The sequence below is a fragment of the Delphinus delphis genome, chromosome 8 (genome assembly GCF_949987515.2).
Source record: "Delphinus delphis chromosome 8, mDelDel1.2, whole genome shotgun sequence".
In the NCBI taxonomy this organism is placed as follows: domain Eukaryota; kingdom Metazoa; phylum Chordata; class Mammalia; order Artiodactyla; family Delphinidae; genus Delphinus; species Delphinus delphis.
In genome coordinates, this window is record NC_082690.1 from 25,967,943 (window position 1) to 25,987,002 (window position 19,060).

Genomic DNA, 19,060 nt, shown 5'->3' on the forward strand with positions numbered 1-19,060 from the left:
TTTGTGACGGCCTGGAGGGGTGGGATAGACAGGGTGGGAGGGAGGGAGACGCAAGAGGGAAGAGATATGGGAACATATGTATATGTATAACTGATTCACTTTGTTATAAAGCAGAAACTAACACACCATTGTAAAGCAATTATACCCCAATAAAGATGTTAAAAAAAAATTGCGGTTTTATTCCAATTTTATTGAAAAATAATTGATATCTCTCACTGTATAAGTTTAAGGCATACAATATGATGATTTGATTTACATATATTCAAATTGTGTTATTTAGATGGTAAATGTAATAAGACATTCCTAACCATCTAATAACTAACCAACTCTTCCGTATATCAATAAAACACTTTTCCTGTATCCATACAACAATGTCATGTATTTCTTAGTATTTAATAATTAAAAATTCATTAGTGGCTATATTTTTGTGCAGTAAGCAGTACTGTACAGTGTATACAAAATAAATTACATTTCTTCTGCACCTGCTACAAACTGTATAAAAATATAAAGAAACAATGAAATAATATGTTAAAGATATGTGATGAATCCAAGTAATATTGAACAAAATAAAATGAACAAGATACTTTAAAAAAAGAAAGGATACTAACTAAATGAATAATTGTCTGTGAGATTTATTGCTAAGAGAAGGAAGATAGGGGCTATAGTCACTTGCTATTCAGTGAGAGTGAAGATGAAAGAGGGTGAGCTGGTAAAAGAAGAATTTAACAATATGAGTTTTAAGATTTGTCCAGGTGCAAATACCTTTTTGAAGAACAGCTGAGATTTTGGCTATTGCATAGCCTTTTGCTTGGACTCTCAGATAATACATTCAGTTTTGTTGCTGTGCCACAAAATGAATTCATTATAATGAATTTATGGTAGTAGTTTTCTTTCAGATGATGAATTCTGGGTGAAACCACTGAGGTTTTTTTTCTTTTTGTCAGTTCCTTCAGAATACTATAAAAAAAATTTTTTTGGATACATTTTCCCAAAGTGAAATTCAGTAAATTTAAGAAAACATGACAAGCTTTTGAAAGCAACCTTTAAATTATTTAGCAGTCTTCTTTAAAAAACTTCTCCTGTCTTAATGTTCAACATATCCCCTGTTCTAAATTTTATAACCTTCAATTCCTTATATTTTCTCCACAAAATAATTAGGTACTTACCATAATCAAGACACTCTATTAGATACTGTGAGAGATTATAAGAAAGTGAAGACACAACACTGTGTTCATGGTGTTCATAATATTGTATATTGGGGAAAAGTTAAAAATTCAGATTTCAATAACTTTGAAAGTACAGCAATACATAATGCCCAATGGAGTAGTATATACATAAGCTTCACTAAGAGGACAGAGCCAGTTGTACAAATAGGTGAATTTTTAAAATGTTTTTACGCATCTTTGTGTCCTTGGGGTAGGCAAGATTTCTTTGGCTACACAAATCGCTGTGTTTTTTTTTTTAAGACTTCTGTAAAATTCAAAATATCCGCTTGTTAAAAGCATCATTAAAATTAAAAGGCAAACCACCAACATGTATTCCAAGATTCCTTCAATTCTGATTTTTAAAGTTTAGACTCTAATAAGAAATTTACTAGAAAAATGTGTTTCTTCAGCAGTAACTTTTGTAAGAGGGTATGCACCAGTTCATAGTTTGATTAACATTGGATTGTTGACTCTTGACATTATTTATATTACTGTAAATTTTTAAGTCCATCGATACAGAAATAATTTGTTCAAGCTCCTGGCTTTCTCCTAAATCACATTTCATGAAGAATTATTGATGTTCTCTGTATATCTTCATTGTCAAGGTTAACTGGTTCTTTAACTTCAAGTTTCTCTTTTCATTTTATGGCCATTTTTACTTTAAAAATCCAAGTTTTTAATCACTTCATGAGAGTTCCACCTTACTTCTTGCTCCACATGAATTTTCTATCCCTTGGGATCCAAATGTATGCTTCACCAAAATTGAAGAAAATATAGCATTGCAGAAGGATTTACAGATAAGTTTGTCATTCCATTTAAATCATATTGATCTCCAAAAAAGTTCAAATGTTCATAAACATGGAAATTAATTCAATAGTAAAGAAATACAAATTAAGACAACAGATTACTTTTATGTCTTAGACTGATAATGCTTAAAAATTGATATTGCCCATTATAGGTAAGAGCATGTACATTGTTACATAGAACAGAACAAGCATTCCTTTTTATTTTTGATGGTGATACCATTTTATTCATTGCTATTTACCAATAAAACTGATAATTAGTATTACCTATCCTTTCAGTTTATATATACATAAATTATTTTTTTTAATTTAATTTATTTTTATACAGCAGGTTCTTATTAGTTACCTATTTTATACGTATTACTGTATATATGTCAATCCCAATCTCCCAATTCATCCCACCACCACCCCCCCACCTCCTACCCCCACCCCCCTCCCCGCTTTCCCCCCTTGGTGTCCATACGTTAGAACAAGCATTCTTATACAACTTTTCTGCAAGACTTCTTGACAGGATTTCTCAAAATTTTAAATGTATATATTGTTTGACCTAGTAATTTCACTGATAAAATTAATCCCAAAGAATGAACAAATGCTTGGATAAAGATTTTCACGTATTATTTACCATAACTGAAAATTAGAAAAAATGCAAATGTACAAAAGTGAGAATTGGCTAAATGTGGCAGAGTTATGTAAACAAAAGAGTTCTTTCCCTTTAGAAGGATAGTGGGTTAAACGTTTAGTTTTGTACCCTACGAAAAAGACAGTATAGGGAATTTTTAAAAAGCATAAACCCACAGGGGCTTCCCTGGTGGTGCAGTGGTTAAGAATCCACCTGCCAGTGCAGGGAACACGGATTCAAGCCCTGGTCTGGGAAGATCCCACATGCCGTGGAGCAGCTAAGCCCGTGCGCCACAACTACTGAGCCTACACTCTAGAGCCCGTGAGCCACAATTGCTGAGCTCACGTGCCACAACTACTGAAGCCTGCATGCCTAGAGCCCGTGCTCTGCAACAAGAGAAGCCACCGCAATGAGAAGCCTGCACACCACAGTGAAGAGTAACCCCTGCTCGCCGCAACTAGAGAAAGCCCAAGCACAGCAACGAAGACCCAACACAGCCAAAAATAAATTTAAAAAAAGAAAAAAGCATAAACCCACAAGGACAGAGAAGAGGAAAGGACAGAGAAAGAATTTTTTAGAATTTGAAATGGACAGGTGGTACCTGACTTAGCAGACCCAGGATTCTAAGCCAGTAAAGGCAAAGTTCAGGTAAAAGCCACTTTACAAAAGACTTGACTCTAGTACCTCTGAAAGTAAACGTAAAGATAGGGCTACAAACAGGATGATAAGTTGTAAAGTTTAGGAAGTATATAGTTAAACTCGATATCTTTTCCCCATTCACACTGTTCCTCAGAAACACTACTTCAGCCATAAACTGTCCCAGCAAGAAATCTAACTCACTCAAATAAGAAAAACTAAAAATACAGATGGTTCTGTAATTATTCTACAGCTTAGACTATAGTTGACAAGGTCCCTGCCTCCTTATTGGCACAGGGTTTAAAGACAGCTTTTGGCATGCTCCTTTTAAGTGTGAGCACATAAACAAGGATTGTCCAACATTTGAAAGAAGTATTTAAAATGAAGAGACAGGGACTTCCCTGGTGGTCCAGTGGTTAAGACTCTGTGCTTCCATTGCAGGGGGTGCGGCTTCTATCCCTGGTTGGGGAACTAAGATCCCCCATGCCGTGCGGCACAGCCAAAACTTTAAAATTTTAAAAATAATAAAATGAAGAAACCAAAACAGATAAAAAGAGTGAGGTAGATCTATATTGAAGGCCCTAGAAAGCAGTGTACCACAAACTTATGTGAAGAAAGCAGGTTAAACAACATTATTAAACCAATCTCATAGAAAAAGAGGTCAGAGGTGGAGGAATTGGATAAAGGTGGTCAAAAGGCACAAACTTCCAGTTATAAAGTAAATAAGTACAGGGGATGCAGTGTACAACATAATGACTATAGTTAACACTGCTGTATGGTATACAGTTAACCCTTGAACAACTTGGGGTTAGGGGTGCTGACTCCACATGCAGTCAAAAACCCACTTAAACCAAGGGGGAAGGGGGGGTGGGATAAACTGGGAGATTGGGATTGACATATATACACTATTGATACTATGTATAAAATAGATAACTAATGAGGACCTACTGTGTAGCACAGGGAACTCTACTCAGTGCTCTGTGGTGACCTAAATGGGAAGGAAATCCAAAAAAGAGGGGATATATGTATACATATAGCTGATTCACTTTGCTGTACAGTATAAACTAACAATATAGTAAAGCAACTATACTCCAGTAAAAATAAATTTTTTTAGAAAACCCACTTAAAGGTTTACAGTCAGCCCTCCATGTATCCTGTTCTGCAAGTGCAGATTCAACCAACCTTGGATCTTGTAGTGCTGTAATACATATTTATTGAAAAAGTTCTGCATATGAGTGGACGGACCTGCACAGTTCAAACCTATGTTGTTCAAGTGTCAACAGTATTTGAAAATTAAGAGAGCAGCATATCCTGGGGCTTCTCTGGTGGCGAAGTGGTTGGGAGTCCACCTGCTCATGTAGGGGACACGGTTCAAGCCCTGGTCCGGGAGGATCCCCCATGCCGCAGAGCAACTAGGCCTGGGCACCACAACTACTGAGCCTGTGCTCTAGAGCCTGTGCTCCGCAACAAGAGAAGTCAGCACAATGAGAAGCCCACACCGCAACTAGAGAAGGCCCACGCACAGCAACGAAGACCCAACACAGCCAAAAATAAATAAATTTTTAAAAACAATAAAAATAGCATATCCTAAGAGTTCTCACAAGGAAAAAAATATTTTTTTCTTTTTCTCTCTTTTTAAAATATGTATATGAGATGATGGATATTAACTAAGCTTATTTTGGTATTATTTCACAATGTATGTAGGTCAGGTCATTATGCTGTACACCTTAAACTTACACAGTGGTGTGTGTCAAGTAATAAAGAACATTATAGCATGGTTTTATTCTATATTTTATTTTAATGTTTGGGGATATAGTCACCAAAGTGATTAATTAGTGGTATTAGGGAGCATTCACTTTCTATTTTCTAGTCTTCCTGTTTTAATTTGTTTTAAGTGAATAGTGTTACAATCAGAAGAAATTTTCTTGGAAGGGAATACTACATAAAAGGTACAAAATATCAGATATCCTCTCATTACTTTGCTGGTATTAAACCATACTAATTCAATTAGGATCACTTTTTGTTTGTTTTTTGTTTTTGCAGAGTGAAATCCACATGTCTGAAGAAGCTATACAGGATATATTGGAACAGACAGAATCCGATCCAGCATTTCAGGCACTCTTTGATCTATTTGACTATGGTAAGTAGAATATTTCTATCAAAGCAGTTAGGAGAAAAAAGTTTCTCCAATTTCTCTGGAGAAACAGCTTAAACAGAGTAAAACAACATTTCCCAGAGCATCTGGAAGAAAGTTCCTATTTTCATTAAAGCAAACATATGGATATGAAAGAGTTTTTTTGTTGCTTTTTTGTTTTAGTTTTTTCTTAAAGATACTTTAGCTGTAAAAATAAAGAACAGTTTTGGGGGTGAGGGGGGTTAGTTGTGGGCAGTTTTGCCAGTCATCAAAAATGTGTTGAGGTCTACTCCTATACATATATTATACTAAACACAGTTGGATAATACAAGAGGAATAAAAAGATTTGTCTATTGCCCTCCATCTTATGGCCTAGTGCAGTAGTTCTCAAAGTGTAGTCTCCAAACCAGCAGACCAGCATTGTCTGAGAACATGTTAAAAATGCACTGGTCTAGTGGAAAAATCATACTTGTCAATGATATATAAGGCAACATGTTAAAAACTATAATTAAAGGACTATAATTAAGACCAAACTTTAACATTTGCTTGACCACTGTCAAGCTGTATTAATTGATGCTTATTTTTATTTTGGTCATTTAACCAATTGTTTCCCTATTCCCTTTTTAACAGGTAAAACAAAGAATAATAAAAATATATCACAAGGCATTTCCAGTCAGCATATGGAAACCAATCTCAATGTAGTCTTAGCAGGTGAAACTAATCTAGCAGTTAAAGGTTCTTTTGAAACAGGAGAATCTGGTAAGAATTTGATTTTGTTAATATCAATCTAAATCCTAATATCAGTCTCAAAATCTCAAAGGCAGAAAATGTTGTTTAATTTGAAAGTTGTTCAAATTACCACATAGATCATTTTTGTGTTTCTAAGTTTTCTCTTCATTTAAAAAGAAAAAATTATTCCCACGCCTTTAGTACTTTGATTAAAAGGTGGATTTTTAGTACTCATTCCTTCATGATGCAGTAGACACGCACAAATTGGTGTTAATAGTGTTGACCAGTTCAACCTGTCTGTAACATTTAACATAATTTTTTTGAGACACATATTCAAATCCCTAATGTGTAAGATTGGTTTGTGGTATTAATCATCCAGCCTCGTAAGCAAGCTTAGCTGAGTGCTCAGTATCAATATCTCACTTATTTAGAGGAAATTGTATACTTGCTGATAGTCCTGAATTATGGGTTTTATGAGGTTTTAGGTTATATTCCTATGTGTCTACTAGTCAGTTCTTTATGTTTCTGCCTCCCACAGAGTACCAGTATGGCACATAATTGTCCCATAATAACTACTTATGAATGAGGGAGGGCAGTGAATATGTCTATCCTAGAGCTTTTAAATATTGGCCAAGTTTTTTAAAATTTCATTTTTGTGAAACATAACATGCAGAAGTGTACTTTAGCTCATTGAATTATAATCAAGCAAATACCCACATAACCATCTCTAAAGTCAAAAAATAGAATACCGCCAGCACCACAAAAACATCTCTTCGTATCTCTTCGCAGTCACTACTCCTTTCATCCCTGTTCCTCGAAGATAACCATTATCCTGGCTTCTCTCACATTATCCTGGCATCTCACACTTGCTAAACTTTATGCCTCTTTGGTACCACCTCTATCCATTTCTGTCTATGCCAAGCTATGCCACAATAATCTTTTCTGTTCATCTATTCTTAAATTCCATGACCCCTTCCAACTCCCTCAAAAGACTTCATGGCTTCCAAGTTTCACATCACGCCTTCCAAAAACCAGTTTTGGAATATCTCAGACTATATTCCTATTTTGAGTCCTTTGCCTGTACCCAAACCCAATCCTCCATTTCTTCTTAGGCTGAATTGTAGGAGGGCGTGTCTTTCTCATATATATTATGTGTGGAAGATTGTGCTTCAGATAAGCTCTACCCTGCACAAAATGAAATTTGAAATCCTATTTTCTCAGAAAGTCTCTTCCCACTTCGTTGAAACTGACTACCCCTGAATTTATGTGGCCTGTATATAATTTCCACTGGTTTCCCCACAATAAGGATTCACATGTGCTCCATACCCACTATTATTTTACCAGTGTCACATTAACAGAATTTTATGATAGTTGATATACATTTTTCTGGATTTTTCCCAATATTTTTCATATTGTTAATTGTTATTATTTTCTGTCCTAAACTGTGAATGATGTATGACACAGTATATCAGTATTTTCTCAAATGCCCTTTCTTCTTTTTCCAACTATTAACACTTTTATTTGTCAAGATCTCCTCGTACAATAACACTTTCTCACATCCCATAGGCCAGAAGAGGTGCCTTTTGTTCCTACACTGCTATGGTTTTTGGCATGTTTCATTATGACTTTCTGTCCTATGTCTGCCTCCCTTAGACTGATATCACCAAGGGTGGAGACTGGGTCATTCATCTTTGTATCCCAGTACTGGTCATGTGGTTGATCTTCAGTAAATGTGTAATAAATGTTAAAGTGTATACAATAACATCAAATGTTGATCATGCAAAATGTAATTGGCCCCGTTTCACCTTCAAGAATATATCAGATGAAGTATGGTCAGTAGAAATGGTAGAAGTTGAAAAGTCAGTTGTTTTGAAAAAACTATGTTTGTAGCCAGTTTTTTTTATATATTAGTACATATTAAATGTTCTTAAACATATATACTTTTTCCTTCATTGTGTCATCTGTTTTCTAAAAAGCTTGAAAAACAATTTGGCACTTGTTAAAAAAGGCATCAGTAATAAGAAAAGTACCTGTAAGTGTTTTGATACTCAAAAAATGAGAGAGTGAGTTTATCAGACTTCCACTTGCTGGTATGTCAAAGATTAGTTACTTCCTTGGCAAAACAGGTTTTATAGTAAAGATGACTGACTACCTTAAAAGCTGTTACATACTCACCATATCTTTCTGCCATCCTAATATTTTGCAGATGATCAATCTGGTCAACCCCCATATTGTACATCCTATCAAAATGAAGACACATCAAATGTTTTGAAGAATGGCAGCAACCATGATGAGCTTAGACAGGAAGCCCAGGAACATTTTTCCCAGATAGACTCTAGCATCCAGAAAAAGGCCTTTAAAACAGTAGTATCTACTGAACAGAAGTATAACCTTGGTATCACCTTTGAGTCTGTGCCTAATTTGAATGACTTTAACCAAAGAGTAAACTCTGATGCTGAATGTAATCAGCATTGTGCTGAATTATACACCAGTCAGATGTCTACTGAAACTGAATTGGCTATGGAAGTTGAAAAGAATTCTTTGTCTCCAAGTGTGCAGAATGAATCTCGATTACAGCCTGATCAGTCTGATATACCAATAACTTCATTTGTTTCCCTTGGTGGTGAAACTAACAATGCGAACTTAATTCTCTCTGGAAAAACTTCTCAGCTTTTATCCCAAAATATTCCATTAACTGGAAAGCCATCTAAAAAAGGTCAATTTTGTGAAAGTTCTGACGATACAAGAAGACTTACAACTAATTTCCATGGTTCCAAGTCACCAGATTCTAGAGAAATTCACCAGAGTAAAATTGAAATTAATAATGTGTTACCAGTTGCATCACAGCAACTTTCAGATTGCCAAGATAATTCTTCGCTTCAAAGTAAAATATTACCTGTGTCTGTTGAAGGTTCGGGTTTAACTATATCTGAACAAAAAGTAGAAATTCACCTTGGAGATTCAGTATCTTCAATTAAACAACCATCTAATGATTCATCATCTGTTAAGTTAAATCATACAGATCATGAACCTCAGCCCTCCACGTCTGAGAAAGTTGCTTTGGGTTCACAAGAGCCTTCATCTTCTGTAAAAGAAGATGGAGATAGTATTTTTCTATCTTTAGGTGAAAATAACTGTGAGGAAGTTACATTGATATCCCCAGAAGCTAATCCTATAGAAGATATACGTTCTCTTCCTTCAGAATCTGTGTGTTCTTCAATGAGGGATTCTCACCCTGAGTCCCAGAATACTAGTGATAAACCTGCTGGCAACAAGTCAGCAGAGATAGATGCATCAAATATAGTCTCTCTCAAAATTATCATCAGTGATGATCCATTTGTTTCCTCAGATTCTGAACTTAACAGTGCTGTTTCTAGTATCAGTGGAGAAAACTTGCCAACTATAATTTTGTCTTCTCCTTCTAAATCACCTGCCAGAAATGCAGAATTAGTTAAATGCCTGTCTTCAGAAGAAACCACAGATGCTATTTCATCTGCTGAAGGAATTGGGGATTCAGCCTCAATGGAACAGAGCCTTTTAGCACTCAAACCTGAAGACTCTACAGTAAACAACGCTCAGAATGAAGAGAGCATTGCTTTTTCAGCCAATGTTACACCATGTGTTTCCAAGGATGGAGGATACATACAGTTAATGCCAGCTACAAGCACAACTTTTGGCAATTCAAATAACATTCTGATAGCTACTTGTGTAACTGATCCAACAGCCTTAGGAACAACTGTCAGTCAGTCAAATGTGGTGGTGTTGCCTGGAAATTCTGCACCTGTGACTGCTCAACCACCACCTCAGTTACAGACACCCCCAAGGTCAAACAGTGTATTTGCTGTCAACCAAGCTATGTCACCCAGCTTTTCACAAGGTAACTTTAGAACATATTGAAGTTCATTTCTCTGGAATGGGATCTAATTTCTCTTGTGTGTGCTGTTATTGACTAGAAGGTAATAAATCATGGATGAGAGTATAAGAAAAGATTCAGAAATTTGTGATTATGGCTTCTCTTTACAGAATTAATTCAATCAAAATTTTTTTTAATCTGCTAAGCTATGGAATTCAGTGGTTTCATTTTTTGTTTCTTTTTCTTTCCATAGTTCTCAATCCATGGCTAAGCTATCAATACAAGAAAAAGACAGGGGGGGAAGACTAATTCATCAAATAGCCATATACCTACTAAAACCCAGTGTTGTGGGAGATTTTTCTTAAATAGTTATTATAGTCTTAGTTTTCAAGGAATTTATTACCTATTTGGAAAGACTTTCAAGACACAACTTGAATTTCTCCCTGAATAATACCCTTTGTAATTTCTCCCTATCTTCCACATTTGAAAATTGATCCCTGTCTTTAGAATTCTTTGTTTATAGGAGCACTTGTGGCATTTATTACATGCCACACTATCTTCTCACTATCTTCCACATTTGAAAATTGATCCCTGTCTTTAGAATTCTTTGTTTATAGGAGCACTTGTGGCATTTATTACATGCCATTTTATGTGTAGTTAGTGACTGACATGCCTGTCATAGTGGTCATTCTTGATTGTATGTTCCTTGAAGGTGGAGTTTATGGCACATTCATCTACACTTCCTTAGATATTGATTCCCAAGCTCCTTTCCCCTCTTTCTTTTTTTACATTTAGGCATACAATTAAATCAGATTAAATATCAGCAATTAAGTATTAAGCCTGATGGATCTATTTCAAGTGCTGTTTAAAATAAGATAAAGGAGGGATCAGAATTGGTAGAAAAGGTGGAACTTGAGCTGAAGCTTAGATAAATAAGGTAGTATTTGGAGTAAAAGGAAGGGAATCTTAAGCAGTACAAGGATAGGTAGGTATTTGAGAGACTGAGGTAGGTGTTCAGGAAAGTGAGGAAATCAGCCTTACAGGAGAGGTTAATGAATTTATTAGGAAAAGATTCATTTACAGGGCAGGGTTAAATTATGACAGCCATAGACTATATTGTTGACCATGTAAACATTGTATTTTCTCCCACAGTTTTTACTGGTTGCTCACTTATCTGGACCCTTTCTGACAAATACCATTGAGATTGTATTATAGTTTGGGGTTGTGAGTAAGTCTTAGACTGTCAGTATTCAGTTTGGACCGTTATTTTCTGGTAAAAGATTCAGACTTGAAACCTGCACTACCAATTTTTTGATCAATTTCACTATTCTTTCTAGAGGAATCAAGGTACAACTAAAATATGATCTCCGGGCTATAGAGTCTTATGCTCATTCATGATGTTTACTTTGACTAATTGCCATAAGAATAATATTCAGATTGACTTTTTCTTAATTTGTTAGCCTTGTTGTTGTCCCTAAATTAATTTTTTTAAAGGAGAGTAGGTTATATGAAAAACTGATTATAATTATATAGGATTTATTTCAAATTAATAATTACTGGGGCTTCCCTGGTGGCGCAGTGGTTAAGAATCCGCCTGCCAATACATGAGACATGGGTCCGAGCCCTGGTCCAGGAAGATCCCACATGCTGCGGAGCAACTAAGCCCATGCGCCACAACTCCTGAGCCCACATGCCACAACTACTGAAGCCTGCATGCTCTAGGGCCCGTGCTCCACAACAAAGAGAAGCCACTGCAATGAGAAGCCCATGCACTGCAACGAAGAATAGCCCCCGCTTGCCGCAACTAGAGAAAAGCCTGCACGCAGCAACAAAGACCCAAGCAGACATAAATAAATAAATCAACAAATAAATAAATTTATTTATTTTAAAAAAACACAAAACCTTTAAAAATAATAATAATTACTTTGGTGTCTGGTGTTTATTCCATTTTATTGAGAATTGTTGGTTGTTTTTTTTTTTTAGGATCTGCCATTATAATTGCTTCTCCAGTCCAACCTGTACTTCAGGGAATGGTGGGAATGATCCCTGTATCTGTGGTTGGACAGAATGGAAATACCTTTTCTGCTCCTCCTCGGCAGGTGAGATTTATGAACTGAAAATGGCTCGGTGCTGCTTTTCAAACAAAGTATAATTAATGGCTTCTCCTCCAGGTCCTTCATATGCCTTTGGCAGCACCTGTTTGCAATAGAAGTATCCCTCAATTCCCTATCCCTCCAAAATCTCTGAAGACTCAGGGACTAAGAAACAAGCCTTGTACAGGTACATTTTTAAGTTCATTCATGTCAGCTTTATGTGTGTGTACTCCTTTGTTTGCAGCAATATGACGGTATTTTTTTTTTATTTTTTGGAATACTAATAACTTTCCTAACAGGTGGTTGTCCAACCTTTGCTTAAAGTTTTTTGCAGTGATTAAAAAAAAAAAAGAAAAAGACAAATGGAACAAAATAGAGTTTAGAAAAAGACCGTGTATTTATAGCAACTTGTACATAGTAGAGGTAATGTCAGAAGTCAGAAGGGATAGGATGGTTTGTTTAGTAAATGAAATCTATTGGCTATTATATATATTACAGGGAAAAAATAGATTTCTTCCTCACAACATATATAAAGGTATGAACTCCAAGATGATTAACACCTGAAAGTGAAAAGCAAAACAAATAATGAAAGAAAATGTAGGAGAATATCAAGATGATGCTGAGATAAAAGATTGCTTTTGAAAACTGAAAAAATTTGATAATGCTGACTACTCCAAAATTAAAGATTTAGTTCAGTAAAAGACAACATATACAAAGTAACACGAGATTTTCATTCATGAATGAAAATATTGATGAATGTTGTGGTGAGTTCTCAAACTTCTCTACCAGACTTCTCCATCTTCATGGGTGACAAAATGCCCATGTTGTTAACCTAACAACACCCTAACCCTCAGAATTGTTGACCCCTTTCATTTCTGAGTCTTTAATCTTCACTTCAGCCAACCTGTCCCATAGCTTTACCTTTAATTTTTTCACTACTTGTTATTAGACCTATATAATTTATAATGGTCAATAAACTCTCTCAAAATACTTGCATTTCTGTATATCCATTGAATCTCTCTTCAACCAATGAGAGCTCCTATTACTTGAATCCTTACCTTTACCTGAATTTTCACTTCCTTTCTGCATTCATTTCCTTCCCTATCCAGGCTAAACCCCACAACCCACCACATCAGCCACTTTTCCCAGTACTCTTATACACCTTCATATTCACATTCTTCTACCATATCCACTTAATACCCTCTAGCCCTGGATCTATCCAGCCAACCATTTCTCTGCCTTTACACCTGGGCTTCTTAGCATTGCTTTAGGAGTGATTCCATTCAATAACACTTAAAACTTTCTCACCCTCACTGCCACTTAGCAATTATTTTAAATGTCTACCTATCTTCTTTCTCTCCCATTCCTCCTTAATACTATTTCAGACTTCCACAGGTCTTCTCAGATCTATCAGTCAGCACTTTCCTCACTCTAGGCCAATGATTTTGATTTTTATGGGTAGTAAACTCCATTTTCTCACATTACTCCCATTTAATATGTACATGTTCATCTAAAATCATTCTTCCCTTTTCCCTTCTTAGAGGAATGATTATGTCATTCTTTCTAAGGTTAATGCAGGGTACCTTCTCTCTTCTCTGTATCTTCAGCTTTTCTTTTTTGGCTTCTTCACTCTGTGGCTGTCCAACTATGGATACAAGGATCATTCCCATCATTCCTTTAGGTTTTTCACATCTGCCAGCCCTTTATCCCCGACCCCTCTTATTTCCCATTACTTCTTCATCCATATTATTGTCCTTTCTCATGTTTCCACTAAAACTGTTTAAAGTCACCAGTGGCCTCCTAATGCTGCCATATGCATTGGACGTTTTCCAGTCTTACCTTACTTTACTTCCCTCTAACAGTTAATACTATTGGTGGCTTCTAGAACTACTGTGCTCCTCCCGTTCTAATTTTATGTAACTTAAGATCCACATACTCTACATATCTAAGTCTCACCTCTTCTTCCTCAAAAACCGCTTCTGCCTACCTTTCCCTCTTGGTTAATGTCACCATTTATTCCTCATTTACTGTTCATGTCCATGCGAATGCCCATTACTGTCTCTAAGACCTTCATCATCTCCTACCTTGAATATTTATAGCAATCTAACTAGAATTTCTGTTTCCAGTTTTCTTTCTTCTCTAGTTCATCTTCTACACTGCTGCCAGAGTGACTTCCTAAAACAAATCTATTCATGCATCGTCCCTATTTAAAACTCTTAAGGATTCTCTATAAAACCTTTTGCATAATACCCAAGGTCCTACACGATATCATCTTTGCTTTCATTTCTGGCTTCATATCTTGCTGCCCTTCCACATAAACTCATATAAGTCCATGGAAATTAAAATATGGCTATTAAATAATAATAATAATAATAATAAAATAAAATATGGCTATTAAAACTCCAGAGCATGTGCTCTGAGTGACATAGGCTTACAAACATGACATTTAAATGGGCAGAATTTTTAAATAGGTATAATATAGTGTTTTCTTTAAGTAACTTTTTGGATCTAAGTAGTACCCTTAAATGCTATACTGAGCATACTAATTTGTAAATCAAAAGACTGGATTCATATTTCCCTGAAGTTAAAGCAAGTCATTTGCTCCATATTTATATTTCCTCAGTAACATGAATGAGTGATCGTCTCGTGTATATTACAAAGCTGCTTTTTTAGACCCAGTATGTGAAAGTATTTCATTTGTACATTAGCTATAGCTTAAATTTTTCTCATGGTGTCTGATACTGTGGTCTGTTCTGTTTTCTTTCAGAGAAATATACTTTCAGGAATGTTTTTCTTTTCTAATTAACTTAACTTATAATTCCAGGAAAACAGGTAAATAATTTGGTGGATTCATCAAGTCACTTAGTTGGATGTCATGTACAACGGTGAGCATAAAAGTCGTTTCTATCATAGAGTATTTGAATGCTCAAGTTAAAAGCATAAAGAATTTCTTTATGTTGCTAAGAAAAATTTTTTTTTCTTGTAGAACTGAAGTTCCTGACAAGAATATGGCCACAGATCTTGGGAAAAAATTGGAAGAAATAACAGTTCCCTTCTCAGTAGAAAGTATAGTTCCAACTAGCAAAACCTTTGAAAGCCACAGGCGTGTGCTCTGTTTTGATAGCACTGCTTCTCCTGTGGCGAATACACAGGGGACAAATCATAAGACGGTGTCCCAAAACAAAGAAAGGAATGACATTTCATTTTCTAATCTTGACTCACCCATTGTTTCCTCCACCTTAAAACCCCCTTCTAATAACGCTCTCAAAAGAGAGAGAGAGAAACCTCCTGTGCCTAAGATTTTATCTAAATCAGAAACTGCCATTAGCCGACATACCATAAAAGAAACTCAGTCAGAAAAGAAAGTTTCACCCACAGAAACTATACTTGAATCTTTCCATAAAGCAACAGCTAATAAGGAGAATGAACTATGCAGTGATGTGGAAAGGCAGAAAAATCCAGAAACTTCAAAACTGTCTAATGGGCAGCAAACTGGGGGTGTACGGAATGAGAAAACTATAGCTTCACTGCAAGAGCTAACCAGAAAACAAGGCACATCCTCAAACAGTAAAAATGTCATTTCAGTAGGTGCACCTGTGAAGGATTTAAAACAAGAACAAACCAAGTCTGCCAGTTCTTTGATTAACCCACTCACCAAGCATACCACAGAAATGTTACAAGATATTCAGTGGCATAGCCCAGTAAATAGACTCGCTGATAGTACTGACTTATCTGTACCCCGGACATCTGGCTCAGGAGCAGGGGAAAAACATAAAGAAGAACCTACAGATGTTATCAAGGTCCCTTCTAGTAGGCGTTATGGTGAAGAGAGTAGCACACCCAAAGTAATGGTCCCTCCTGTCACCCCAGACTTGCCCGCCTGCAGCCCTGCCAGTGAAACAGGGAGTGAAAACAGTGTAAACATGGCTGCCCATACATTAATGATTCTCTCCAGAGCAGCCATCTCTAGGACTACTTCAGCTACTCCTCTAAAAGACAATACACAACAATTTAGAGCATCTTCAAGGAGCACCACAAAAAAGCGGAAGATCGAGGAATTAGATGAGCGTGAACGACACTCCCGTACTTCTAATAAAAGTCTTGCAAATTCATCAATACCAATGAAAAAGAAGAAAATTAAGGCAAGTTTGAAAGTCTTAATTTCAAAACCACACCTTGCCCTTCCTTCAGTGCTCAGATTAAAGATCTCATCATTTTTTGCCATAGCTACCTAACTGAACATTTTGGTCAAGATAGCTTTGAATTTTGATTGACAAAATACATTCTCTAGGGCTTCCCTGGTGGCGCAGTGGTTGAGAGTCCGCCTTCCGATGCAGGGGACACGGGTTCATGCCCCGGTCCGGGAAGATCCCACATGCCACAGAGCTGCTGGGCCCGTGAGCCTGTGCTCCGCAACGGGAGAGGCCACAACAGTGAGAGGCCCACGTACCGCAAAAAAAAAAAAATTCTCTAGCAGTATCTCTCAGCCAGTGTGGTACTCAGAAGTTATCTAGATGAAACGTAGCATTTTCAAAACAGTTGCTAAGGCATGTATTTATAAACATCTTCCTTGGGAAAAGGAGGTTTTTGTTTCTGTCATGGTAGGACCCAAGGTTTGGTGGGGAGAATGACATAACACATGAAAAATTGGGAAGCCATTATTGTGTATGGAATTACCAAGTGAAAACTGCTTTGCAACTCCTCCATCTTAGGTTTGTTCCACATGTCCTACCAGCTCTTCCATAGATTCTAATGTAAGTTAATGTGTTGGAGCAGTATAAAAATTAAATTTACCTGTTTCTTCTTTAACCACGGTTATCTGTAGGAAAGTAATGTAGGATTATCACTGATAAGTTAAAGCCATTTTTCCTAAATCTGTTTAGCCATTTAGTAAGTGGATTGAATAGAAAGGTTTAAAATGTCATAGAGGAAGTATTGTCAGGGAAAGAATCTTGGCTCTGCTGCCTTGCAAGCCTAGGTTGAATCCTGCATCTCCTGCTTATTGGTTCTTGACTATTGTTAACCCAATAACATGAGTCTGAGCTGCATCATTTGACATGAGGTTACCACACATCTTACCCAATGGCTGTGAGGACTAAATGCAGTGTTTGTAAAGTGCCTAGAGTATGTTAAATGTTTGGAACTAGAAAAGTACCTGTTAACTCTTAAAATCTTAGTAAAGCTTTCTAAAGTTTACAGTTTAGCAATAATGACCACCTTATAAAAAGCATGTTCTCTCTTGTCTCATTCAACATTCATACACTCTGAATTTGTATAATGTCTTGTGCTCTAAAATAATGAAATATCATTGAAGTATATTTTATTAACCTTGGATTTATAAAAATTGTCTCTACTTCTCTGTATAACTAAAATGCTAATGAACTAAACTGTTTTGGCAAAAATTTTGGTAGTATATGAAAGTACCTGATATGAGGGTCTATGTGACTTAATAAGAAAGCTAGCTTTTTGGCCTTGTTTGAGTTCAATATGTTAACTTAGGTTTATTTTTTCTTTCTTTCTTTCTTTTCTTTCTTTCTTTTTTTTTTTTTGACAGAAAAAGAAGCTACCCAGTTCATTTCCAGCTGGAATGGATGTGGACAAATTTTTGTTATCATTGCATTATGATGAGTAAATATTCTGAACATATAAGAACAGTAGCTATTTAAAACTACTATTCCTTAAACTATGAGTGTAGGGAATGAGATACTGACAGAATCTGAAAGCATGACCTGCACTTTCATTGTACTGAAATTTCACTTTATTTCTAAATCATGCTGTTTCTAAAGCAGCTTCCTAGTTTGTAAATAGCTTTACCTTGGTATATTTTTATTGTGGAAAAAACATTTGCAGAAATGTGAGTAAAGCCAATCTGCAAAACTGTATATCTTTGACAATTGTATATTGTAAATACTGTGTAAATCTTGTTGAAATAGAGCTTAAATCAACCTAATGTTCTTACATTGTATTTTTTGGCTTCTTATGATCTCTAATTCTGAGGCTTATTCATCTGGAATAGTTTCTCACTTTGAGTGGGAAAAGTATACTTTTCCTTATAAATTGCCTTCAGTAATTGTCCCACAAGATATCTGAAGACATAGCCACTAATTAGTACAAGAGTGATAATGAATTCAAATGGTAATAAAGTAACCAGAAATTAACAATTTGGGGTTTTTTCTAGAGTGAATACTTTGCCGCCCCTTCTTATAATTGCAGTAAAGATAATGTTCCTAAAATTGTACACTTTATTTCTTCTGGTTGTTCTGGTCTCTTTGTTTTAAAGAGAGAATTTTGTAAACCATTTGAGTGTTCTGATCTTTTGTTTATAACTTTTAAGATCTTTTACATAACTTTAAGCGTTTAGACTGTTGAGCCATAAAAAGTTTGGTTATGTAGTAGTTGAGATTTCTTGGTATGTATATACTTTTCCCCTAAATACTGGGGATTTAAAGAACTGCACTAATTCATAGAACTTTTTACATAGTAGAGACCAATGCACATTTAATTTAAATCTTGTGTTGTATGTTAAAGCTTGTATGCAGGATTATCTTTTGTCCTTTTAGAAAGCCATGTCCATCATAAGATGTAAAAAGAGAAATCATAGTTTTCTATTTTAATTTAGTTTCTCCTAAAATGGGCTGTGTTACACTTGGATATAGTACGTTGTCTCTGTACCCCTTAAAGTATTATAGAGTTTCTCTCAGAAAGTCCTTAAGGAGAATGAAAGAGGTGCCTTCTCTGTATTAGACTCACACACATCAGTCAAGTTGAAGAACTGGTTTAAACCTTTAAATGAGTACAGAAATTATAATTCGTACCAATTGTGCCTAGATATTAAAGTATGTTCTCTTAAGTGCTTTCTGTTTTGTTAAATATCAGTATACTAAGGGTTTTTTCTGCAGGTGTATATATTTATGAGTCATTTTCCTCAACCTTTTTTTTTTTTAATACTGGGCCTTTAAAAAACTAAATCCATCACTACATTTCTCAA

The 19,060-nt window shown here is 35.8% G+C and overlaps 1 protein-coding gene across 3 annotated transcripts in view; it reads left to right on the top strand.

Annotated features, from left to right (window-relative positions):
- The window catches only part of NPAT (nuclear protein, coactivator of histone transcription), a 52,505-nt gene extending 34,135 nt beyond the window's left edge, over positions 1-18,370 (top strand). For all 3 annotated transcript variants that reach the window (XM_060018009.1, XM_060018010.1, XM_060018011.1), the window contains 8 exons: positions 5,307-5,403; positions 6,028-6,156; positions 8,333-10,003; positions 11,963-12,078; positions 12,151-12,259; positions 14,897-14,957; positions 15,059-16,214; positions 17,627-18,370. In XM_060018009.1, the coding sequence (XP_059873992.1) occupies positions 5,307-5,403; positions 6,028-6,156; positions 8,333-10,003; positions 11,963-12,078; positions 12,151-12,259; positions 14,897-14,957; positions 15,059-16,214; positions 17,627-17,704 (3,417 nt within the window). In that variant the 3' untranslated portion in view covers positions 17,705-18,370. The remainder of the gene's footprint in view (positions 1-5,306; positions 5,404-6,027; positions 6,157-8,332; positions 10,004-11,962; positions 12,079-12,150; positions 12,260-14,896; positions 14,958-15,058; positions 16,215-17,626) is intronic.
- The last annotated feature ends 690 nt before the right edge of the window (positions 18,371-19,060 follow it).